The 27,476-nt window shown below is 39.3% G+C and overlaps 2 protein-coding genes across 3 annotated transcripts in view; one reads left to right on the plus strand and one right to left on the minus strand.

Annotated features, from left to right (window-relative positions):
- The first annotated feature begins 529 nt into the window (after positions 1-529).
- Positions 530-23,587, plus strand: LOC127638889 (ETS domain-containing protein Elk-3-like). 2 transcript variants are annotated; one of them, XM_052120617.1, is made up of 5 exons: positions 530-824; positions 10,697-10,905; positions 11,388-12,140; positions 17,054-17,176; positions 19,966-23,586. In XM_052120617.1, the coding sequence occupies exons 2-5, from the start codon at positions 10,699-10,701 to the stop codon at positions 20,068-20,070; spliced, it is 1,188 nt and encodes a 395-aa protein (XP_051976577.1). In that variant the 5' UTR covers positions 530-824; positions 10,697-10,698; the 3' UTR covers positions 20,071-23,586. The 2 variants fall into 2 exon arrangements, with proteins under 2 accessions (XP_051976577.1, XP_051976576.1); XM_052120616.1 differs by lacking the exon at positions 530-824 and adding an exon at positions 1,452-1,724 and having other exon boundaries at positions 19,966-23,587.
- A 74-nt stretch (positions 23,588-23,661) lies between these two features.
- Positions 23,662-27,476, minus strand: part of LOC127638888 (cyclin-dependent kinase 17-like) — a 62,689-nt gene continuing 58,874 nt past the window's right edge. Inside the window, exons 14-17 of the mRNA XM_052120615.1 lie at positions 26,910-26,952; positions 26,686-26,776; positions 26,511-26,588; positions 23,662-25,682 (exon numbers count right to left, since the gene is read on the minus strand). Of these exons, the coding sequence (XP_051976575.1) occupies positions 25,645-25,682; positions 26,511-26,588; positions 26,686-26,776; positions 26,910-26,952 (250 nt within the window). The 3' untranslated portion in view covers positions 23,662-25,644. The remainder of the gene's footprint in view (positions 25,683-26,510; positions 26,589-26,685; positions 26,777-26,909; positions 26,953-27,476) is intronic.

The raw sequence follows: 27,476 nt of genomic DNA on the forward strand, positions 1-27,476 counted from the left end.
TTTTTGGAATGAAACATGTTAAAGCCCTAAAACGGCTCATAAATATATTCCCATCCCTCAATTGTATATAAGCCATTTCGCTAATTATGATTTTCTGCATCCTGCCAATAAGTTGTTTAAGCAGTTATCACATACAAATCTATATTTATATACTATAAAGCACATTAAAAGTAACCGGCATTACCTAACATTTGCTGTTATTAAATTAAGGTAATTGTCGTTAGAATAGACACAACCCCTAACCATTTTTTTTTTTTTTTTTTTTTTTTTTGGTAGTAAACAAAAACATTTATTCTCTTTATTCACAATGTTTTCACAAATGCATTGTTTTTCCAAATGTAATGCATTTAGCAATTTGGTCCCAAAAGTGGTTCGAAACGCACACCCACACAAACAAAATGTTTGTGGAGGAAGGAACTCGGACTCCTCCCGACGGGTCCCGGGCAGAAAGGTGGTGACGTCAGTGTACTCCATAGTAGGAGATTCAGGTTACAGTATATTACCGAGTGCGCGCCCCCGTATCCGCGTGCGTGCGCGTGTTCTTGAATGTCGCGTATCCGCGGATGGTGGCTGGAGGACGAAAAGCGTGTTTACACTGACAGGCCGAGCGCCTGGGGAATAACGCGCGGCGAGAGGAAGTGAGCCGGCTCGCTGTCTGCCTGCACCAACTTCCTGCTCAAAGAGAGAGAGAGAGAGAAAACAGTCGGGATCCCATTACAGTCCGACTGAAAGCTGCCGAGACGGCCGACAGCATGGAAAAACAGCACATTGTACGGAATTCTTTTTAGAAAAGTGAAAAAGAAACCAAAAAACATTACGCACAGGTATGTGAATAACTTATCAATTCAATCTAAATGTTTTATACATGTTTATAAATACAGATGTAGTTGTTAATAACCTTAAAAAAGAAGAACGCTTCCAAAGTACAGGAGTGAAACTTGATATCCCAAAAAGTCGGTCATCACAATGGACCTATCCAAAGGAACGAGCTGTCTGAAATTTTCAGTAATGATTTTTAAGTCTTAAAATGATTAAATTCTACAGTTAACATCAACAATTTAATGTACAGAAATGAAAGAGTCTCTTCTAACAATAATTAAGACACAAGACAAGAACGTTCCAGTTATTTTTGCGCAATTTACGCACGCACGGCAGATGAACGTTTGGATACCTGTTGAGCTCCTGACGTTTTATTATATATAGGCCTATATATAGTGTTTTATTATAAAAAAAAAAAATGTTGCATATAGATTCATAAACATTTGGTGATTTTACATTTGAAAGCAAGGCTGCTTGATAAGCAAGGCTGAAATGTGGCTCCTGGCTCTTTAAACGCACTAGTAGAGTTTCTGGTTTGTCTGGAAACAGCAGCAGACTAATTGACATGCTCTTCCGTATTGAATCTGGCAGCAGACAGCATCTTGAAAATGAGTCATTGGGCAAACAAAGAAACTTCAGTTCAGACTTAGAGCTGATGTTACCCGTGTATCTGTATTTTTCTTTTGATTGGAGGAGAGCGGTATTTTGGGTGATATAGAGTGGCCACAAAATATATATCAGAATCAGAAAGGAGGAGGATTGGGGAGGGTGCTGTACTTTTCTGCAAATCGCCGATATTTGTGGCCCGTTCTGCATAACGCGGCGGCCCATTTGAGCTTATCGCGGCCGGTCCCGGTTCTACCGATGGCCAGTCCGCCCCTGACAAGTGGTAATGTATGTGCAAGGTAGGGGTATGTACAGTTATTTAATTTACATATGTAAATTATGTTAATAATGGGGGAGTCCTGATGACAGTTTAATTGTTCATGTGGTAAATGGCCTGAGGGTAAAAACTGTACTTGTGCCTGGATGTCCTGGCGCTCAGTGCTCTGTAGTGCCGGCCAGAGGGCAACAGTTCAAAGAGGGAGTGGGCAGGGTGTGTGGGGTCCAGAGTGATTCTGCCTGCACGTTTCTTCAGTTTGGAGATGTACAGGTCTTGGAGGGTGGGCAGGGGTGGGCACCAATAATTCTCTCAGCAGACCTGACTGTCCGTTGTCATTTCCTTCTGTCTGATTTGGTGGCTGAACCAAACCAGACCATTACACACAAGTCGAGACAGACTCAATAATGCTAAGTAGAACTGAGTCAGCAGCTCCTGTGGCAGGTTGAGCTTCCTCAGCTGACAAAGGAAGTACAACCTCTGCTATTTGAACAATGTAGGAACGTCACCGTATTAGAGAACAAAATGTCAAACCAAGTGACATTTGCAAACAAATGATGCTAGCCTCTTTCTCAGAACTAACTTTAATCTTTTGAGCCATTTTTGCATTTACGTTTAACGAAGTGATCTAATTTTGTTTTATTGAAGTCAGTTTCCCTCAAGTGCACACATGTGTCCCAACAGAGTAACCAAAGGTGTAGTTCATTTAATTAACTATGGACATGATCCACTAACATTTGACAACCAGAAAGTGTCCAAATCCTATTTGTCATCATTTTTAACTATATTATTTTTTTTATTATTTATCTAAATGTTTTACTTTAAGTGTACTCGTCTGACTGAAATAATATTATTATTTTGCAATTATAAAATAGTTTAAAGCATGGCTAATGTGTCCAAATACTTTTTGGAGCCAATCTGGAGGTCAGAACGTGCACAGACATTCCCAGATCCGTCTGTGCAATTTCAAGCACTGTTGCTCTCTCAGGAGAGATGTGGTTGTGGAAGGAGTCTCCTTCGCTGGAGCTCCCTGAATTTTCCACTGCTGCAGTCTAAGCACAGGAAGAGTGCACATTTAGTCATGGCGAAATAATGTCTGTGCACACAAACTAATCTTATTACGAGTTTCTGCTGGCACTACAGTGGAGAGGTTTGTGCACACAATGGCAAGTTTGGCATTTAAAAGGTGCCCGGGGGACATTCAAAATATTGTGCTGCAGGTTTTGCTTTCCAAACTGTCCTTGCATACCAGTTGCATGAGTCTAGAAGGGTGGGAGCCTTCACTTTGTTCCTGGAGCACACCGTATGCATACCTTACTACTTACCTTAGAGATCCTCATCTTTCCCCACCCATATGCCACACACACACACACACACACACACACACACACACTGGTTGTGTTCGAAACCTTCAAAATGCAGCCTCAACAGACAGTACCTGAGGTAGGAAGGCATCAAGTCACCTTGGAAGCTGGCCTGAAGCCAGTTTCCTCAAGAGATGCCTTCACACAAACACTGCTGTCTGTCAAGCCCTTCACCGCCATGGACACAGGCACTTTCATAGAAGTTCATGTTCCTCTTATCTACTTCCTGTATGGTTAGATTTTTGGGGGGTAGATTTGTAGGTATGCTTGTTTATTGGCGTTTAGCAGTGACATTGTTTGGAGATAAGTTCCAATCTAGTCGAGTCATTTTTATTTGTATAGCGCTTTTTTCACAAAACACATAATTTCAAAGCAGCTTTACAGAAAATCATGCATTAACAGGAAATTAAACTGTATTATCTATAAAGTCTTGCATTGTAATATGTGTAAATATGATCGGAAAATATGTATAGAAATTAAATAATTTAGAACCCCAGTTAGCAAGCTGAAGGCGACTGTAGCAAGGAACATGGAACTCCATAAGATGTTGCTTAATGGAGAAAAATAACATTGGGAGAAACCAAACTCACTGTGGGGGGCAGTTCCCCTCTGACTAACAGCATGACTATAATGCCAATATTACTTATTTATGTGCAGTGCAAGTCATGGTTTATAATTAGTAAACTAAGTAAGTGTTAAGCGTGAGTGTTTAAGCAAAGATTGTGTAAGAACTGTAAGATTAATGACTTATGTCTTTGAAGTTCATCCTGGATTAACTGCAGAAGTTCACATAGATGCATTGTCCTTTGTTAGTTGCCTGATGAAGGCTTCTGTTGGCAATGTCTTGATAGTCTATGTATTCTATTTCAAGAGTGTAGTCCATCAATAGACAAATGTGATGCAGGCAGAGATCAATGAGGTGCATTGCAGTCCAACCTGCAGGTCATTTCAGTGAGGTTCGGTGGGGTCCATCCTAAATCCAAGGTTCAGTCAGTGGCATATGAAGTATCTGATGTCTTACAGTTGGAGTTTGCATCTGTTCATCCTCTGAAGTCATAACTATCTACCTCGTTCCATTCCAATTATGTGGTGGTGAGATTGCATCCTTGTATAAGAGGTCGATTGCTTGATGCAGCTCTCCGCTAAAGAGGATCTGAATATATATACCCTGCAGTATTTCCTGATACCTTGTGGCTGTACAGAGAAACCGAGAGCTTCCTCCTAGTACTATCATTTATAGTGGAATTTTTGGATGGTCATCTACATTATGCTGCATTATTATTAGGGATGCACAATATATGAGAGACTATATCAGTTTCGTCCATCCGTAGCATTTTTTAATTATTATTATCACGGCTGGTCTGATTTGGGCAGTATTTTTGAACAGATAATTACAATATTGTCCAATCATACAATATGCTTGTTTCTAAAAATGTGCTAAACAGTTATCCATTATTTTTGCTGTATAGTAAAATGCTTTGAACTATATTTAAGCTCAATTTGCATTTCACAAACTCAAACCTCATAAAGTTGATCCATGCCAGACATCACTGTAAGAACAGAGCCAAGGCTTTGCTATGTTTGAGATGACTCTATAGTGTATCTCTTTAGTGCACACTGTCTATTATTCATTTGTATGTCATGAGATGGAGGTCATTCTGCTGGTGAAAGATTCAGTGTTGTTCCGTTCTCTTTAAGTGCCTAAATTTAGTTTTTAGTCCAGCTGTCTTAGAATGGGGGTTGTTGAGGGGGAGTGTTGGTACCAGCACAAAAAAGAATAGGAAACCTCCCATTTGTGTCATGTGGTCCCCACATTCACATGTTGCTCCCCACAGCAGGAATTCCTACCTTTCAGTTCAGGATCGGCATTCCCAGGAAGACGCCCTTCAAAGGAGAATTGGAGGAAGTTCTGATATAGACAGTTTTACAGTCGTTTAATGCAGATGCTCTGCTCAGAGGATGCTGTAGCAGGAAATTGTTTTATTTCACTTCTTTCAATTGTTATGTTTTTTGATATTTAATCTGTTCTCGCCATGTGGATAGCCTTGTTGCTGACATGGTGCTAAAAATAAATAAATAAATACATTTATAATCTTTCAGGGTTTAAAAAAAAAAAGAAGAAAAAATTACAATTGGGACCGTGTTCTACCAGTACTGTAGAATAGAGCTGAGGTGCAAATTTCTATAGAGGTAAAACTATGCATATATTTTGAGATATATAGTATGCGTCTACATATGTGGAACAGTAAGCTACATAAATGAGTGTGTGTATTCTTGTATTTGCACAGTACTTCCTGATAAATATCTGCAGTCTTTATTGGCAGTGTTTTCGGAGCACATCCTCCTTTGTCACCACAGGTCTGGCCTGAGTGTATCTGGTTTCCACAGACACACAAAAAATAAAATAAAATAGAAATGTGTGTGTGTGTGATATATATATATATATATATATATATATATATATATATATATATATATATATATATATATATATATATATATATATATATATATATATATATATATATATATATATATATATATATATATATATATACACACCTTGGTTGTAACGAGTGGCCGTGGCATTTAAACGATGCCCAATTGGCACTAAGGGGCCTAAAGTGTGCCAAGAAAACATCCCCCACACCATTACACCACCACCACCAGCCTGCACAGTGGTAACAAGGCATGATGGATCCATGTTCTCATTCTGTTTACTCCAAATTCTGACTCTACCATCTGAATGTCTCAACAGAAATCGAGACTCATCAGACCAGGCAACATTTTTCCAGTCTTCAACTGTCCAGTTTTGGTGAGCTCTTGCAAATTGTAGCCTCTTTTTCCTATTTGTAGTGGAGATGAGTGGTACCGGTGGGGTCTTCTGCTGTTGTAGCCCATCCGCCTCAAGGTTGTGCGTGTTGTGGCTTCACAAATGCTTTGCTGCATACCTCGGTTGTAACGAGTGGTTATTTCAGGCAAAGTTGCTCTTCTATCAGCTTGAATCAGTCGGCCCATTCTCCTCTGACCTCTAGCATCAACAAGGCATTTTAAGCCCACAGGACTGCCACATACTGGATGTTTTTCCTTTTCACACCATTCTTTGTAAACCCTAGAAATGGTTGTGCGTGAAAATCCCAGTAACTGAGCAGATTGTGAAATACTCAGACCGGCCCGTCTGGCACCAACAACCATGCCACGCTCAAAATTGCTTAAATCACCTTTCTTTCCCATTCTGACATTCAGTTTGGAGTTCAGGAGATTGTCTTGACCAGGACCACACCCCTAAATGCATTGAAGCAACTGCCATGTGATTGGTTGATTAGATAATTGCATTAATGAGAAATTGAACAGGTGTTCCTAATAATCCTTTAGGTGAGTGTATATAACTTATAAAGGGATGAATCTCAGAACAAAAATTGTCAAGAAAATGTCAGGGTTCTAAGTGCTGACTTAAATTCATGTTGATTTCAATCAAATACATTTTTGTCTGGATAGGATTTTTATTATTGTATATTAATAAGAATTGTTTATGTTGCAGCAGAGTGAATTTGAGGCTAAATGTGCTTATTTTTCATGAAAATAACTGTAAAAATGCAAAAGTCATCTTAATAGTAATGTCCTGCAATGATCCAAGAACGATCTCATTAAAATCGTACATAATTTATCAAATCAAATCACTTTGTCACACTACTATGAACACAAGTGCAACAGTAGGTGAAAGTCTTGTGTGCAGATCCGAGTAACATAGCAGTCATGACAGTGTCGAGACATATACCAATTTACAATAAACAACATAGATGAGTGAGTTGGCTATTTCGTATGGTCTCGCACGATGTTGTTTGCATAAACTTGTTCGACTTCACGTGCAAATTCCCGGATGAGGCGTTAAGGACATATTAATATTATGACCTTACCCAACCCCTTATCTGAACGTAAACAATCAGTAGAGTGTTTAAACATGATAGGAAGCTGTTGTGTGTGACAGAAGCAAGTAACTGTCACGTATTAGATGGAAACGATGTCCAGCGACGTCATTGACTGTAGTGAAAGTCGTAGGATTTCAAACGAGTGCAGTCACGCGATATCATACGAATTAGCCAAATGTAGAAAAGTCAAACGAATCCTGACAATTTCACCACAAGAGTTCATCACAAAAGAAGAAACAACAACTAAAGAAGACTTAAATTATCATGAGGCCTTTAAAAGCAGATATGGTGATAAGTGTTATCACCTCTCCTAATGGACTTTGGCATCAGAAATCATTTTAGTTGAAAGTCCTGTGCGGGCAGTCTTTCAGTCACCCAGAGCTGTCAGTTTGAAGAGCGAAATAGTGGTGAAGACATTCACTGGTGAAAGTGTGAGCTTGTGCTTCATTGTCAGAATTATGACAAGACTTAATCAAAATAGGCCTGTCTGCAATCAGGGAGTTCCTCTTGGCCAGTAAAACATGTTAACTGTCAGAACTATCCACACTAGTGAGTTAGCTTGTGTCTTTTCCCCATCTTTAACAGTTGCCTCGTTCTTTCCCTCCATCCAGCGCTCCTTCTCATGGGAGTTGTGTCTCAGACAGCAGGAAAGCTGCAGTAAAAGCTAACCCGACCTGTTTGACTAACTTACATTTACCAAAGGGCATTATGTAACACTAGTTAAAACCAAGGAGTGTGCTCAAATATTTGACAGCTTTGAATTTTGGTTTTCTCATGTCTATTAAAAAGCTGTCAGACCTTAACCTGAGGTCCTTTCTGTCTTCCACCAAGGTCTTCCTGCTCGCTCTATCTCCTCTACAAACTCACATTCCATGCCTCTGCAACATTTTTAATTTTAACCAGGGATGGAAAGAAAAGGTCATAAGAGTAAAGGAAGGTTAAGTGTTTGGCTCAAGGGTATGGCGACAGTAGACACAGGTAGATATAAACTGGGGTCTTCCTGTACTGCTGGGCTTTAAACATTGAACCACTGCTCCTTCCTGTTGGAGTCAATCCCAGATCCCATGCATGAAGGAACTTTTTTCTTATTCGCTGGACAATCCTTATCTTTCGCTCAATGGATCCACTTCCATATTGACTGGTTGATTGGAGTGGCGACTCTTGTCTACATCTGTGTGATGCTGGAGGAAAAAAAATTACATGTTTTATTTGGGGAGGGGGGGTGGGGGGTTATACAGGTCACAGATTCATAAGTTATGTTTAAGGTTTCTTAGCTCTACAATGTAATGTGAGTAGATACCTTTGTGGAAATCCTGTTTTGTGAGATTGTGGTTTCCTGTCTGTGTCTGATAAAGAGAATTTTAATGCAGTTTACTACAGTTCCCTGTTCAGAGATTCATTCACAAATCTTGCTATGCTTAACTTCAAGATGGACTGTTAGCCAGTGTTTAAAGTGTGTTAAGACGACTTTTGTCAGTATTGGGGCATGATCATGACTTAGTGAAGTTTCACGGTATTAGCAGCAGACAGTATCAAGGGAAGTGGTTGACTTCATGTTATTTTTCTGCCATTCTATTCTGGATCAGCAGGTACTTTTTTATTTAAAACAAATATATAAATGTAATGGTCAGCTCAGATTTAGATCTGTTTTGTGTGAAGTTACTATAAACTAGATTTTTACTTGCCATGTAAATCCTGCTAACAGATGCAAGGGTTTTATGTATAGCGAAGGTGTTCTGAGTTACTTTAAGTGTTTTGTTATACTCTTTCTAGGACATTACAAGGTGGTTGTTTACTGCCCCAAGTAAAAATAGCTCACCTCCAAGTCTCTATGATAACCTTGTCCCTTGATATTGCTTGGGTCTCTTTCAGTGTAAGTCTATGGGTTTCATTTTGCTAGTTTTATGGTCCACCAGGCAAAAAATCGTAAGTTTGATTGCTTATAAAGCGAACACCTTGATCAAGTCCTACAATTTAAGGTATCATTTATGTTGGTTTGGGACATCTGAGAGAACTATTTTGAACCCCTTTAACCCCCCTTATCTCTTCCTGGTCTCTTTACTTCATGTTCACAAACAGGGTCTCACTACAAATGGACAAACTCCATATTTGCAGAAAAAGTAATCTCTGTCCAAATGTGGGTGTATTTGTTTACTTTTGAGTGGACACCTCTATCCCAGATCAAAAACCTCAACTCTGCGGCCCACTTTTCAGTATGAGTCTTCTCAGCATGTAAGCTGACCTGAGGTCAGTAACAAGGCCAATGCTGTGGTACGGTGCTTGTTTACAGGAGGTGAAGCCATTCCTGTGTCAGCTTTTGGCTTCTGGCTCAAAGCCCTTTGTTGTTTATGAGCCTGTGCGTTAATGTCCAACAGGACAGGAAATGATTGCTGAGTTTGTGGGAGGGCACCCAGGAATTCAGTTTTTGCTCATGGAGAGACAGGAAAAGTTGAGAGAGAAAAGGGAATTAAAGGATGGATTCATACTCCTCATATGCTAGATTTTAAGGCCGGATCAGGGGCACAAACGTGGTGTTCTTTAATGTGGTAGAGTTTGGTGGACCGAGGCTAAAGGAATTCAAAATGTTAAAGGGATAGTTTGCGCAAAAATTCAAACTCTGTCATAATTTACTCTCCCATGTTGTGCCAAACCCGTATGCTGTGATTTTGTTTAGTGGAAGACAAAAGGAGAATATTTGTAAGACTCTTTGTGTCTTACAATGACAGTATATAGTGTCAACAGTTGTCAAGCTCCGAAAATCACCATAAAAATATAAATGTAGTCCATGTGATTTGTGCACTATATTCAAAGTCTTCTTAAGCCATATATTAGTTATGTGTGAGGAACATCCTGATATTCAAGATATTATTCACCAAAAATCTTCACCTCTGCCGAAGCTTGAGTCTATCCCACGTTCGCTTACATAATTAATAAAGAAATGGTCTTTTATTGCAAGAGCTGTGTAAAATAACCATATGGGACAACATCAGGTGTTGACAGAATTTTCATTTTTGGGTGAACTACGCTCTTGAAATTTTTTTTTATGAACTTCTGAAAGAATTCTGAGCTGGAAGATTGCATTGAACACATTACACATGGCTCTTCCTGGAAGGATATGTGACCGAATATTAGATCAACAAAAACAAGGCTCCAGTCCACACATATGCGCGCACAAACTACATTTGGTTTTGTAGTACCACAGGATCTTCCTACTGATCCTTAAACCTTGTTAGGATCATTAGATGATGTCCTCATGCTGCCTTTACTCACCCAATAAACACACAACATACAGCAGAATGCTCACACAGTGTAACCTTGGCTAATTTGAATCAGACGAAGCTCTGGAGCAGTGGTACAAAACTTGCACTGCAGAAATCTGAACAGAACAGACCAAATGATACAGACCACTTTAAAGTCAACCCAATTTACTTTCTCTGTTCCTTGTCTTGTTGTAAAAATTCATCTTATTTCATAGAAAATGGTTGTTTGTGTGGTGATTAGAGTTGCTGTCTATAGAGCATTCGAATTGGTCACTTCTGAGGTGCATTTGAGGTAGGATGCTGCCATAGGAGGCAGCTGCAAATGTAGTTAGTAATCAGCAAGGCAGCTCTCTTGGTTTTGGAACAGAGCTAATGCTAGACTGATTATGTTGCGAAAAGTGTATTAAACAGAACTTCAGCTCTTTCATCTTTCTTGTATGACAGATATGGAGAGTGCTATCACACTGTGGCAGTTTCTGCTGCAGTTGCTGCTGGACCAAAGCCACAAGCACCTGATTTGCTGGACATCCAATGATGGCGAGTTCAAGCTACTCAAGTCCGAAGAGGTGGCCAAACTCTGGGGACTTCGCAAGAACAAGACCAACATGAACTACGACAAACTAAGCCGAGCACTACGCTACTATTACGACAAGGTTACTAACCCTCAAATGTCACATACTGTATGACTGTTAGTGACAGACCGTTATATCGTCAGACCAAATAAAAAAAACCTAGACACAGAACGCAGGTGTTTAGAGACACGTTGTAAAAGTTCAAGTTCTTTTAAATTTAAATAGTGTCACAGCCTGAACACTTAGGTTTTCAGTGGCATTGCATAGGTTGTAATTTTTACATTAAAGATGCAAAAAGTCTGATATGATTTTATCTTGTTTTAATGTTTAATTTTTTTACATCACAAAAACCTTCTGTTTTAACAGGGGTGTGTAGACTTTTTATATCCTGTGTGTGTGTGTGTAATGTATATCGGTTTTATTATTATCGCCTTTGGCAACCCTGCTCTCTAAAATATTTGTAACAGCATTTAAATCCCATATCGGTTTATCACTAATAATAGTAGTACCTGCCAAGTGCCTGATCAACCAAATCCACCTTATGTTTTCTTTTTCTTTTGAAGAATATCATCAAGAAAGTGATTGGTCAGAAGTTTGTTTACAAGTTCGTCTCGTTCCCTGACATTTTGAAGATGGATCCTCAAGCAGTCGAGCTCGGTCGGGACGGGGGTCATGTCGCAGGGGGCGTCATGTTGCAGGAGGTTGATTCTGATTCTGGTGAGGGAGAGGAGTCTCCAAAGCTGTCGCTGACATCGCTGAGAAGCCCAGCCTGTAGGAACGAGTATCTTCACTCAGGTCTATACTCATCTTTCACAGTCAGTTCCCTCCAAAGCCCACCTCCACTGCTGCGTCCAATCAAAGTTGAGAAACAGCGAGGGGAAGAGGGACCAACGGTGATACGGTTTGTCACAAATCGGTCAGAGAGGGTGATACCCTCCTCACCGCCACCCACCTCTGCAGAGCTCTTCTTCACATCGAAACCCTCCCCCTGCTCTTCTCGTAGCCCCTCCCCCTCTTATAGTCCCACCTATACGCTGCGACCGGGGCGGAGCCAAGAGGCTCACATAGACGAATTAGAACAGAGCGCTCAGCCTCTGAACTTATCATCCGGACACAGGGAGCGAGCCCAGAACCAAGCAACTCCTCCCGAGAGGAGGACCAGTAGCAATGGATTTCCTCCCAAAGCCCGGAAACCCAAAGGGCTGGAAATCTCCGCCCCTTCCATACTGTTTTCAGGAAGTGACTTGGGCTCCATCGCCCTCAACAGCCCAGCACTGCCCTCAGGGTCACTTACACCAGCCTTCTTCACTGCACAGGTATGATGCAACATCACTAGAACAAACATGTACTGCCACACAGCCTAACACATATACATTAGTAAACCAAGTGAGCTGCCTACCAAGCCAGCATATAAGTATGGACTGTACAACCTTGGATGAGTAACTGGTGTATAGCTGAATGAAAGAAATCACAATACCAAACATGGGAGCTCTATAAGTGGAAGTCCCACTTTTAACCCAAAGTATACTTCAGTCAAACTTTACAAGATGCGTGATGCAATTGTCCTCATCAACGGTGTGCTTGAGCACTGAATACGCGCAGTCACATTAGCTAGACTGGTCTGAAAATTAGTGTTTTTAGCGTGCTTTGAGCTATAGAAGCACATTTTTTGATACTTTTGTTGTCAGTATATATGGTTGGCTTGAAATGTCGATTTCGTTCTTACCCCATTCAAGTAGATAGGAGCTGTATGTGTGTCCTGTAGAGAGACAGAAAAAAGCTGCCTGTAAGTGCTACAAAGGCTGTCGGCCTAACTTAAAGGAAATTTTATTTAAAGGAATAGTTCACCCAAAAATGAAAATGATTTCATCATTTATTCACCGTTATGCCATCCTAGATGTGTATGACTTTCTTTCATCTGCTGAACTCAAATGAAGATTTTTAGAAGAATTTCTCAGCTCTTTTGGTCCATGCAATGCAAGTAAATGGGTGCCAACGGCTCCAAAAATCACACAAGTCAGCATAAAAGTAATCCATAATTCCAGTGGTTAAATCTACATCTTCAGAAGCTATATGATAGGTGTGGATCACTTTTACATTCTTGTGTTTTTGGTGATTCGCATTATTCATGCAATATTCAATCAAAAAACGACTTTAATAGTGATCTGTTTCTCACCCACACCTATCAAATTACTTCATATGGATTACTTTTAAGATACCTTTATGTGCTTTTTGGAGTGTCACAATTTTGGTACCATTCACTTGCATTGTATAAACCTACAAAGCTGAGATATTGTTCTAAAAATCATAATTTCTGTCCTGCAGAAGAAAGTAAGTCATACACATATGGAATGGCATGAGGGTGAGTACATAATGAGAGATTTTTCCTTTTTGAGTGAACTATCCCTTTAAGGCGTCATTCTTCCAATAGGTCCAAGATATCTTATTTTAGCCAAAACTGAAGGCAGCTTCATATGTGTCCATGTAGAATGCATTGTGACTAACTAGAAAAAAAATCATTGAAGATGCCGGATGAGTTGATAGAATGTTATATTACAATATAAGATTATAAGTATACTTCATTCATATATATATATATATATATATATATATATATATATATATATATATATATATATATATATATATATATATATATATATATATATATATACACACACTCACCTAAAGGATTATTAGGAACACCATACTAATACTGTGTTTGACCCCTTTCGCCTTCAGAACTGCCTTAATTCTACGTGGCATTGATTCAACAAGGTGCTGAAAGCATTCTTTAGAAATGTTGGCCCATATTGATAGGATAGCATCTTGCAGTTGATGGAGATTTGTGGGATGCACATCCAGGGCACGAAGCTCCGTTCCACCACATCCCAAAGATGCTCTATTGGGTTGAGATCTGGTGACTGTGGGGGCCATTTTAGTACAGTGAACTCATTGTCATGTTCAAGAAACCAATTTGAAATGATTCGAGCTTTGTGACATGGTGCATTATCCTGCTGGAAGTAGCCATCAGAGGATGGGTACATGGTGGCCATAAAGGGATGGACATGGTCAGAAACAATGCTCAGGAAGGCCGTGGCATTTAAACGATGCCCAATTGGCACTAAGGGGCCTAAAGTGTGCCAAGAAAACATCCCCCACACCATTACACCACCACCACCAGCCTGCACAGTGGTAACAAGGCATGATGGATCCATGTTCTCATTCTGTTTACTCCAAATTCTGACTCTACCATCTGAATGTCTCAACAGAAATCGAGACTCATCAGACCAGGCAACATTTTTCCAGTCTTCAACTGTCCAATTTTGGTGAGCTCTTGCAAATTGTAGCCTACTTTTCCTATTTGTAGTGGAGATGAGTGGTACCCGGTGGGGTCTTCTGCTGTTGTAGCCCATCCGCCTCAAGGTTGTGCGTGTTGTGGCTTCACAAATGCTTTGCTGCATACCTCGGTTGTAGCGAGTGGTTATTTCAGGCAAAGTTGCTCTTCTATCAGCTTGAATCAGTCGGCCCATTCTCCTCTGACCTCTAGCATCAACAAGGCATTTTCAGCCCATAGGACTGCCGCATACTGGATGTGTTTCCTTTTCACACCATTCTTTGTAAACCCTAGAAATGGTTGTGCGTGAAAATCCCAGTAACTGAGCAGATTGTGAAATACTCAGACCGGCCCGTCTGGCACCAACAACCATGCCACGCTCAAAATTGCTTAAATCACCTTTCTTTCCCATTCTGCCATTCAGTTTGGAGTTCAGGAGATTGTCTTGACCAGGACCACACCCCTAAATGCATTGAAGCAACTGCTATGTGATTGGTTGATTAGATAATTGCATTAATGAGAAATTGAACAGGTGTTCCTAATAATCCTTTAGGTGAGTGTATATATATAATGTGTATTATTAGTGCTATGTATTTTAGGAATTAGAGTTTTGCATTTTTAGCTTAGCAACATGTTAACGTTAAACTCTGTCAATTGTGAGTCAAGACTCCTGTGTGCTTTACATGCAGAGTACTATTTTTTGTGGTGCAGAGATGCTGCTTGTGTAGTGTTTCAAATAAGTCACTTACAAGGTTTAATATTGGTTAGGATGCTGCCTTAGAAGGCAAATGCCTATATAGGTAGCTCACTAGGTTTAGGAATAGAGCTACAGTTTAACACAAAATCACCCTCTCCAGCACTGCTTAAAACCTGTAACGGGAAGCAAATACACAAGAAACACAGCTATACTGGTATTACAGAAAAACTAAGCATATCAGTCTTTGCTGGATGTGTAAGGAGAAATGTATGGCAGACAGACAGTTTTTTAAAAAGTGTTCGAGTGTGAGACAGGGAGAGGGAAAAGACAGACAGCAGGGCATAAGAGAGGAAAAAAAGCCATACGTCTATAATCTTGCACACTACAGCATAGTGACAAAGGACAGAAAAACAGCCCGAGAGGGAAATTGATTTCATATGCTGCCCTGTAACCTAGTGATCCAAAGTCCATGACCCATGAGAAGCAACACACTTATATAGACTTCCCTATTTAAGGGTTAGTTCACCCAAAAATCTCACTCTGATGTCATTCCTACCTGTATGACATTCTTTCTTCAGTAAAACACAAAAACAGAAGTGTGAGAGAATGTTTACGCAGCTCTTTTAACCCTTGTGTGTCAATAAAAAAAGTTACTCAGAGGGCAAAATGTCAAAAAATTGTCATAAACATATTAGATATTAATATTATTAAGATCACTTTTTTAACCAACATCAGTCCTGATCATAACTGCCAAATATTCATTCATTTTAAGAATTTTAACCCTTTAAATGTTTACATGATGCCACTGTTGGTTTTTTTACACACACACATGTTGGGTTTCCATGTTTTATGGAGACTTTCCATAGACATAATGGTTTTTATGCTGGACAAACTTTATATTCTATCCCCTACCCCTAAACCTAACCCTTTCAGAAAACATTCTGCATTTTTACATTTTCAAAAAACATAATTTATTATGATTTATAAGCAGTTTTCCTTATGGGGACTGACAAATTGTCCCCACAACATCAAATATTTTGTGTTTTACTATCCTTATGGGGACATTTGTTCCCCACAAAGTGATAAATACACGCTCGCACACACACTTCTCAATACATACATACATTACACACTCTGACATCCATACCAACACACCCACACAATTACAGTTGCACCATTTATTCAGTTGGTCTACAGTGCTCTATAATACAGCAAACAGAAAATAGTAAAAAAGCATATATTTACTCCATAGGATAAACATGAGAAAAAGGGTGCCATCTGGTGGAAAATATAAAACCAGGGCTCTGGAATGAAAGCATAATATCATAGAATTCATGATTTTATGCTTTAACTGCCCTGGGATAAAATATTGCAGCTTTAATAGGTTTCAAAAAACTATTTTGTGTACACAGTGTATTATAGATGTATTTTTGGGAACTGAGGTTGAAATATCAAAATTCCTTCAAAAATACACACCTTTGGCAAAATGAATGCCGTTGGCATCAACAAAATGATTGAAAACAAAATTACATTAAAAATACAAAAATGTCCCGTAGGTCACACAAGGGTTAAATACATTGAACAGTAAATTCTCCTCTGCAAATCTCATTCACTCTTATGCAAATTCAAACCTAATGCAAGAACCAATGACGTTTGATGTCTTCATGTACTAGACTAGAATGTTTCAAAATGTAAATGAGACTTTACGACTCATATTTGTTTTCCTCACACAAAGTTATATGCCTTCAAAAGAATTGGAATAAAGTGCAAATGTTTATGGACTACTTTTATGTGCATTTTGGGCCTTGAGCAAAATGCTCCATCTGCTAGCACATATTTATAAAATATCAACTTTGAGTTGGGGTCAGATATGCTAGCACTTACAGGCAATTCCTTTGAACTACATACCCTTCAAGTTTGCAGTCCAGATTTGTCCTGTTAGGGTGAAAAGAATTTGCTACTCAAAACGTTGTTTTATTAATATTTTTTTAAAGGGCTTTTCAAACTTTATTTCTGCATGACATGCTTTACAAGCTATTGCCAGCTAACCGAAGTAAAAACAGACTCCGACGTGCCCAAACATGCAGAAACTCCTATTCGTCCTTTCAAAGTTTCAAAAAGACATTTCATGTCAGATTTCATGATCCATGATTAATACAAATAACATCTTATGTTCTGCCCCTGACTCTCTCCAGACTCCCTCTGGTTTGCTGTTGACACCCAGTCCTCTCTTGTCCTCCATTCATTTCTGGAGCAGCCTGAGCCCCGTAGCCCCCCTCAGTCCGGCGAGACTACAGGGACACAGTTCACTCTTTCAGGTATGCACAAAACACTCCCAAATATGTGGAAACTTTAGGTTTTACAGCTATAAAAAAAGGAATCTAAGTTAAGAGAAGATGCAGTTAATATGTTAACGTGTGTTAACATAGCGTGTGTGTTTGAAAGTGGGGAAATGTGTTTTGCTGTTATGTTTTCTGTGCAGAATGCCAGACATTTACAGTTTTACACATTTTGTCTGGCATAGCCAGAGCTTTGACTAAACAGTTAAAGGACTGGTCCACATAGCAGCTTATTCTGGCCAAGAAATGCCCACTTAGATAGGAAGAGACCATGTGACTGACATGTAAAGCACTCAGTCAGTTCATTTTGTTCTTGGGTGCCGTTGAGGGGTGGGTTTATATAATATATACATCAATAACAGATCAGCATGGGGGAAAAACTATTTAAATAATAGGACAGCAGTCTCTTAACAATTGTACAGAAAACACATGGGAAAAACAGTACACTTCTCGACAGAAAATAAGTTCAGACTTTCTCAGATTTAACTAAGACAAAGGGGCGGCTGTGGCTCAGGTGGTAGAGCGGGTCAGCTGCTAATCGCAGGGTTGGTGGTTCGATTCCTGGCCCACATGACTCCACATGCTGAAGTGTCCTCGGGCAAGACACTGAACCCCAAGTTGCTCCCAATGGCAGGCTAGCATGGCAGCGCTGCCGCCATTGGTGTGTGTGTGTGTCTGTCTGTCTGTCTGTGTGTGTAAGAGAGAGAATGGGTGATTAGGACACAGTGTAAAGTGCTTTGGTAACTCTAAGGTTAAAAAAAGCACTATATAAGTGCACACCATTTACCAATTTTACCATTTATAAAGCAGAATATACAGTTCAGCATGTAGATATCTTGTTTACTTTCTTCTAACTGCCTCAAACAAAATTCCAAATATCTTTTATGTCAACTCTGTTTACGACTTTGTTTCCCAGCAGACTGATATTAAATTGATGTACCCTTTTTCTCTGAAGCTGTGTTAAGCCGGCCAATCAGACAGAAGGTACCAATTTTGTCTGCAGTATGCATCAAAAGGCCAATAAATAGGCTTTGGGTGTTGATTATCAATAAGAGTGTAGTACTCAATGTATCATATTTCACTGTTTACATCCATTCCATATAAATCTGCAGATTTGACTAATATCAGTACAGAAAATCAGCAAAACGTCTGTAGATTCCATCTGTTTATATTTGTTTCCTATCATGGGCCGGCAAAGGAACAAAGACTGTTGATGAACGAGTGTGTACTACATCTCACTTTAAATATGTTTTTCATGTTAGTGTTGACATACATGAGTGTGCTTGCGAAAGTAAGCGATAGCTTGTCTTTTCTCAGTGAGCGTGTTTGGTGTTGTGTTTCAGTCTTTATGTGAGTGAGAGGGGAAATCCTGTGGATACTTCCTGTTCTGGCCCAGGGGAAGTGTGTGTGTGTGTGTGTGTGTGTGTGTGTGTGTGTGTGTGTGTGTGTGTGTGTGTGTGTGTGTGTGTGTGTGAGATTTGAGTAAAAGACAGCAAGCAAAATATATATTTATGCTCATCTCGCTTACTGAGGGGAGGGTCCAGTCTTTACCGTAAACATCCTTCCCCTGCAGGAAATTATTAAGGTAACCACGGCGACTGCTAGGCTCCGCCTTCAATTGAATCGTGACAGATTGTGATGTGCAATTTTATTGTGCCGCTGTATATACACACACACACACATAGTCATACACTAACTCCCTCACTTTCACTTCCTCCCTGGGTGACCGTAAGGGAGTTTTCTGGTTGGTCACATGGTTGTCGATCCTGCAGTTTATTGCTGATTTCTATACAGGCTCTGAAAAAAAGATGCAAGGGTCTTGCAAGGAGTTATATTTGTAATTCATCTCAAGTTTTCCAGGTAATGGATTTACTGGTGTATGAGTGTGTGTTAGGGTTTGGAAATAAGCTACAGATGTTTCCTCTCAGCTTTGGATATGGGGGGGCAGCTTCCTGTTAAAAAAGGGAGGGGGTGATAACTGAAAAAAGAGTGTAGTCAGCACTCACGTAACAGGAAGTTACTCTTCTAGCATTACCATGATGACTTGGTGACTATGAGCGTGTTTGTTTTGTGTGAACGAATGCTGAAGCACAAAGAGAGAGACTTTTTTTTGTGTGGGCAGGTTTAACTAAGGCATATGTGTAATGTCTGAGTCCTATATCATGGCAAAATAATAATAATTAAGAGTTAAGCAATTATATTGTGCTTTAAGCAAATAAAGCCTATTTTAGGACCAATTAAGGTTTTTGCCATTGATTTGCACATCTAGGCAATTAAGGAGATTTTCATTTTCAATATTATGCTACAAATGCTGTCGATTTGAGCTCAACTTGTATTGAACCTGGAATATTCCTTTTAATGGTCCTTAAAAATAGTCTAATTTTCCTTAAGCAAATAAAAAGGTGAAATGTGCCTCAGACATTTCGTGAGTGGACTAGGTCAGATTAAATCTATTGTAATTGTGATCAGGACAAATTACATCTGTTTGCCTGATATGACATTCCATTTAGCACTACATTTGCCTGTACTTCCTTGCAGGGCTGTAGTGAGGAATTATTGGCCCCTTACTTATTAAAATAATACAGTTTCAAATTTGTTGTGGGGCCCCCCCTGGACCTTTCACCCAACTAGCAAAGGCCCTGTTCCCTCATAAATTAATTAGCGTGTTTATTTACTTTATAAAATATTAACTCTGTAGTTACTTGATATCAGTGTTTGAAGACTGTCATGCAGCATTAACTCGTTTGTTTACTTTCTGCTCTTCACAGTTCCCCACCCTACTGAACGGACCGCTTCCGATGCCTCTTCCCAACCTGGACTCATCTTCATCGTCCTCTTCTCTTCTCCTGTCCTCCAGCGTGCAGAAATCCTGATTAATGGACAGTTAGCCCTATATTTCCTCAGTTATACCTATACTTTTACACTAAGGAATTATGGACCTTCAAGTCATTTTGAGCCCGACTCTACTCACTTCGCCCCCTTGTGGCCAACTACGCAAATTGCACCCTTGAATGTAAGATTCTTTATAGACCTTATTCACGCTAGTGCCATCTTTGTTTTTTAATGGGAATGGTAATAAGGATGTAAGGGACATAGCATGTCTTCATTGGAACGGTGTAAAGCTGTATAAAGCTTCTAGATGATCGCATCTGATTGTCCACAACTTATGAGTTCTTTGTATACTGAATGTTCTCGGACAGATGTTTTATCAATATTATGTCTGCGGATTGATCCAAAACACTTTAAACTGCAGTACATCCCATTGAAGAGACTGGAACTCTATCCCTCACAGCCTCGTTGTCATTCCCATTAAAAATCAAAGATGGCGCTAGCATGAATAAAGTCTGTACTGTAAAATGTTTAAACGGACCAGCAAGCTATGTGATTTAAACATTTTTTAACTGTGGCTGCAATCCAAACAGCTCACCAAGTTCCTCTCTCAAGCTTTTTAATAGGGAATTATTATGACAAAAGGCTGAAGAACATGAAGTGTCCTTCTGAGGACATGGTGAGTCACTAGAAATGCAGTCTTAGAATCTGAAGCCTCATTTTATTGGAAAACGTCTGAGACTTGCATTTTTGGCAAGTTAATTTTAATGTCTCTTTAACGGCATTGGCAGATAGAGACAAACTGCCATGCAGGACCTTTCTGGATTATGTTCAATGTAAAAACCGATTCAAAATGCAGTGCTTGTTCCTTCAACACAGAACTCTCTCCAGAACCTCTCAAAACGGCCCAATAATCCTTCAAGCAAAACCTCTGATGTGTTCCCAACGGTTCTCCCTTAACAACAAATAAGGTGCTCCAACTGGATTTTTCTCCTTATTTTTGACCAGTACAGTAACACCTGGAGTTAATATTCCAAAGAGAAGTTTAAACATGTTATAGGAATCTTATTAACATTTTTAAATAGTAATGTTCTGGGGTCAGTACAAGCTATGCTTTATCGACAGCATTTCTAGCACAATGTTTATTAAAACATAAATTATATTTGACATGTCCCTCAAAATAAATAAATAAATCAAATCAAATAAAAATGCGGTTACAGTAATGTACTCACAATGGAAGTAAAAAGGGCCAGCGTTCCGGAGGGTTTCAATGCAAAAATGTGCAATTAATATTTTTGTTAAAGCACTTACATGAATTATACAGTAAAACCCTGTTTACTGTTGTGATATATAGTTTACCTACTTTTCTAGGTGGATGATCTTCTAATTATCCATCACCAACATATTCTGTAGGCGGAGTTTGCAATCATATCCTTGCACGTATCGTACATATTACTGGCTCTGATGGCGTTACATCAACATGACAACAAAGTTGAAAGTCTGGATAGGCTATAACTTTACACCGACAAGGTCAGCAAGCAAATCTATCACTGTAGTTTATTGTATAAATGGTAAGTTCTCCAAAAAAAAAAAAATAATTCTCTCATTTACTCACCCTCATGTCATCCTAGATGTGTATGTATTTCTTTTACACAAATTAAGATGTTTAGGAGATTATCTCAGCTCTGTAGCTCCATACAAAGCAAATGGTGGCCAAACCTTTGAAGCTCCAAAAAGCACATAAATGCAGGATAAATGACTCAAGTTGTCAAGAAGCAATTTAAGTGTGAGAAACAGATCAATATATGTCCTTTCTTTACTATAAATCTCCACATTCAAACAGCCCTTCCAAGCACTCCTCCATCTTTAGTTATTTTTCTTTTGTTTCTTTATGGGACGGCTGTGGCTCAGGTGGTAGAGCAGGTCGGCTTCCAATTGCAGGGTTGGTGGTACGATTCCCGGCCCACACGACTTCACATGCCGAAGTATCCTTGGGCAAGACACTGAAACCCCAATTTCAATGGGGTTGAAGTGTATGAGTGTGTGTGTGAATGGGTGATTGGGACACAGTGTGAAGCACTTTGGGAACCTCTAAGGTTAAAAAGCGCTATATAAGTGCAGACCATTTACCATTTAGGGATGAGAATTAATAGGAAAAAAGGACAATTGATCGGTTTCTCTCAAACATCTATCTGATCCTTCATGAAGACATGGATTTAACCACTGGAGTCTTATTTTGAGACATGTTTTTAATGCTGCCTTTGTTTTTTTTAGCTTCAAATTATTAGACCCTGTTGACTTGCATTGTATATACCTGCATAGTGGAGATATTCTTCAAAAAACGTGTTTGTGTTTGCAGAAGATTGTCATACACATCTGGGATGGCATGAGAGTGAGTAAATGAGAGAATTTTTGCTCTTTAAACTTTATTGCCTAGCCCAGTGTAACCAAAATTCTTGTTTAATAAAAAACTGAGGGACAAGTTGAAATTATTTTCTGTGGTATTGGACATTTTTAATGCTGTTGATAGACCTTAAAGGGTTAGTTCACCCCAAAATTTTAATTCTTTAATACTCGCCCTCACGCCATACCAGATGTGACTCATTCATTTGTGGAACACAAATAAAGATTTTTTAGAAGAATTTCTCAGCTCTGTGGGTCCATAAAATGTAAGTGAATGGGACACTCCAAAATCCATGCAAGGACAAATCTGGTGGTTAAATCCATATCTTCTGAAGAGATATGATAGGTGTGGGTGAGAAACCGATCGATATTAAAGTCCTTTTTTTACTATATCTTCCCTGCTCTGTCGATCTCCACTTCACATTGTTTTTCTTTTGTTTTGGCGATTCATCATTCTTCATGCATACCTCCCCCAACTGGGCAGGGAGATTAATTTATGGTAAAAAAAAAAAAAAAAAAGTCTTAAATCCTTTTCTCACACACAACTGTCAAATCGTGTCTGAACACATGATTTAACCACTGGAGTAATATGGATTTTGAAGCTTTAAAAATGTGGCACCCATTAATTGGAATTGTGTGGACCTAAAGAGATTAAATACTATTCTAAAAATCTTATTTTTTGTTCTGCAGAAGAAAGTCATACACTTCTACGATTGGATGAGGGTGAGTACATTTTTGGGGTGAACTATCCCTTTAATTTGTATTGAACTCGTAACATTCATTCAAGTTTTTTTTTAATATATATATATTTGAGGCTGTGAACCGGGTTTCTATTTGTTTGTTTGTCTGACATTGTTTTGTAATTGCATTTTGTATGCAATGTGCTTCAAATGTACTACCGGCTGTGCCTTTTTGTATAAGAAATTGTGTATTTGTATTTTCCAGCTTAAAAACATTTTAAATTTTTTTTTGTAATAGACGAAATTCCATTTCAATATTGGAAAGAGGCTTTGTTATAGCTAATTATTTTCATTAAGGAATTGGTTAAAAAAAAAAATATTATGGTAATAATTGTATATTTTTTGCTTTCCAAGTGTCAAGAAAATGTGCCTTGTGTTTTTAAAATAAAAGAAGCATAGAATGCGATTCAACGTCTTCCATCTGAAAATAATAAACACCTCCATATTTTTAAAAAGAAACATTTTAGCACACAACACAGAAATATAACAAAGGATGGAGCATTTTCTGTATGAAACAGACCATGTTTACTTGATTTAGAGAAATAAATATCTCCAGTACAAAGAGTTAAACCGAGAGCTGGGACTGAGAGTGTCTAGGAGGCGGAGCTTAAAGGACACACACATTCCATGCGTCGCACGCACGCGCACACGCATCTCCAGAAACTCCAATATTAACATCGGTCAGTATAAAATAAAAGTCATCTGTTGAAACTAAAACTGGATATCTACTGCGTTCTTCATGTATACAAATGGGGACAGACATTGGTCCAATGCAGCTGTCAAACTTTTTTTGTAACTTTTTCCTTTTCATACACTCAATATCTTCTCTTCTGAATAAAATCGAGCACAAATGTGGGACAGTCTGACTCCAACATGCCACATTAAAATACCATTATTCACAGAAGGGTCAATATGTTACATTACAAAAACAAATCTCTTAATACTGTTAATGAAACTAGCTCTTCTTCACAGACATCGCTAGCATGGAGCAATGTGGTTCTGTACAGTTACTGGTTTCCATATTCCCTCGCTCTCTTACAAGCATTATACACACATTCACACTCTGAAGCTACAGTTGAGCTCAATTTATAGGATTTAAAGGTCATTTGTGATGATGCATTAGGATAGCAAACTGTCAAAAGATAAAGAAATTAAAAAAAAAATCTGGCATACAAGCACTTCAGATCAGGCAGGAAGTTCAATTAGGACTTAACTAAAGACTGAAAGGAAAAAGAGGAAAGCTAAAGGTATAGTTTATTCAAAATCTCAATTTACTCACCCTCATGTATTTCCAAACCTATATGAATTTCTTTATTCTGTGGAACACGAAATAAAAGTCAGCTTTTGCTTCCATTACATCTTGTGAAAGTGACTGAAGCTAACATTTTGTGTAATATCTCTAATATTTCTTGAAATACTGTTTTAGGGGTTTGGGAACAACATGAAGGTTAGTAAATCATGACATAATATTTTAAAATTTTGGGGTCAACTATCCCTTTAAGAAAAGATGGTCCGGTTCTCAGTCAGACTGGTGAGGTCACATGGTTCCCGCTGCTCCAGTGTTTGTTTTCTACCATTTCTCTTGTCACATCAACCGGATGTGCTGTAGCAAGATCATCAACTCAAAACAGTCACAAATTCATCTGTCAATCTTCCTGATGAAGCTGGAGATTTCTGAATCCAACATGTTTGAGGTGGTCACCTGAAGCGAGCTCGCTCAGCAGGCCTGTCGGTGTGGCATGGTCCTTACAGATAAAAGCACATTCCCACATCAGAGCAAGGCAATGAAGGAAGCGTTGGTTTCTTTTGAAATGGTACATTAAAATATGAGGTTTGGAATGAATATCTTGGAAGGGAGCATTTTTGTATGTGTCTGTCACTCTTTTTTTTTTTTTCTTAGAGCGAAATCACTATGCCAGAAAAACAAAATTAAATTCAACACACACGTATAGGCATTCCATCTCTGTAAAATCAAAACAACTAACAACAGTTGCAATATGAACATTTCAACAGAATTATATCACTTATTTAAAAAATAATAATAATTATCGACATGGGACTGATGTGTCCATGGCAACCACTTAGGGTCGCACAAGAGTGAGGAAGTTATGAAGAGACAGTAGTCAATTAGCAGCAAAACAACCCCTCAGTCAATAAATATTTACATGTTCGCACACCCTAATCGTCACACATGGAAAGGGCAGGGCGTCCAGACAAAGGGCGTTTGGCCATTCTGGCTCAAGGCTGCATGCTGGAGGCAGATCATTGGGGTGAGACAGACAGTAGGTTCCACCAATCCCTTTATCACGCATGCACACGAAAACACCGTCTCTCAGAGAGTGAGAGGGGGCTAGTCATTTAGCCTCTACAACACAGTCACGGATTAAGAGCCGTCAACCTGATCCGTTAAATATGTGTGCTTGTGTTTGTGTGAGGGGTATGTTGGCGAGGGGCAAGTGTGCGAGAGAACGCATCTTAAAACAGCATGCTCTGCCTTCTGTTCTTGCCGTTTCCTGTGAGAAGAGAAAGCAGAGGTATACAGTTACAATGGCAAAAACAATAAACTAGTTAAAAAGAAAAAGGGCCTGGGAAGCTCAGCAAGTGTTGACGCTGACCAACACCCCTGGAGTCTCGAGTTCGATTCCAGGGCATGTTGTGTGACTCCAGCCAGGTCTCCTAAGCAACCAAATTGGCTCGGTTGCTAGGGAGGGTAGAGTCACATGGGGTAACCTCCTCATGGTCGCTATAATGTGGTTCTCGTTCTCAGTGGGACGTGTGGCGAGTTGTGTGAGGATGCTGCGGAGTATAGCGTGAAGCCTCCACACACGCTAGGTCTCCGCAGTAACGCACTCAACAAGCCACGTGATAAGATGCGCATCTCAGACGTGGAGGCAACTGAGATTCATCCTCCGACACCTCCGAGGCGAGTCAATACGCCACCATGAGGATTTAAAGTGCATTGGGCATTCCAAATTTGGGAGAAAAAGGGGTGAAAATTAAAAAAAAATAAGAAATTACAGTTACACAGACATGACAAATGTATGTATACTTAACATAATATTTGCAAAAAAAAAAAAAAAACGTGCACTATCCATTGACAAGATTGTCTTTGCATTTTGGACATGACACAATGGGAAGATAACAATGTTAATCAATGGTCAATAGTGATTATCTGGCCAAATATTAGCTGATTAATCAATCTATCACAAACCATGTCCCTTCAGACAACTAACAGAAATGCTAGCTCCCTCTAGTGTCAGTTCCAAAATCTAGAAAGTCTAAAAAAGCATTTAAATATGTACAAAGACCACTTACACAATTGTATACAAGCATATGCATACCTGTCTCTGGGTACGAGGAGTTCCGGTAACCGGGGTCCCTCTGAAGCTGCACTTCCTTCAGTGTAAATATGGAAATGTCTGCAGAATCACAACATAAGAACATGAGTGTGTGTGGAGGTGATCATGCAGTTTTTCATATATCCATCTACTGTTAGTTGTGTATGGTGGCACTCACTTTCTGGCAGTGTGTGCACACGCATGCCAAGACTCTTGAAGTAGGAGTGTTTCATCGATTCATCTGCAGAGATTCTCTTCTTGGACTCATACTACAGGAAATAAAGGAGGAAGGTGCTATCAGATTGATAATGAGAATGTTTAATGTATTATAGAAACATTTAACTGATTATATTATAAGTGTGCAGTATATTTCAATTCAATCCATATTGTGTGGATTATTACCCTTAAAAAGGACAACAGCAGCTCTATTCCTTCTGTATCCAACCTGTAGGGAGGGACAGAAAGAGAAAGAGATGTGACCATCGGCAGGTTGACAAATTGGACTGGCAAACGAAAGGAAGGAAACCAACTGCCTCTGAAATTCCACAGGATATCCTGGCTTCCTGGCACATACACACGATTATAACATACACCAGGACATAAACAAACTTTCCCACGTCAGCAACGGCATGCACACATACACTTGAGGTCATGGTCATTTGCTCTGTGTTGCAAGACAAACACATGAAGGTAACGGCAAATTCACTGAATACACAAACTAATAACATTTAAGTTACACAACATGCTATGAAAAGGCAATGTCTTGCCTGGATGTGCGTATGTACGCACGCATTGTGCCTGTACAAAAGCAATAAAAAAATCACTTGTTTAAAATGACTGCTGTCCTGTTGCTCTGACCCCCATCATCAGCAAATGCTTTGAGAGGTTAATCAGAAATCACATCTGCTCTGTGCTGCCCACCTCTCTGGACCATTGCAGTTTGCCTACCGCCACAACAACCGCTCCACT

Source organism: Xyrauchen texanus, chromosome 47 (assembly GCF_025860055.1).
Source record: "Xyrauchen texanus isolate HMW12.3.18 chromosome 47, RBS_HiC_50CHRs, whole genome shotgun sequence".
Lineage (NCBI taxonomy): Eukaryota > Metazoa > Chordata > Actinopteri > Cypriniformes > Catostomidae > Xyrauchen > Xyrauchen texanus.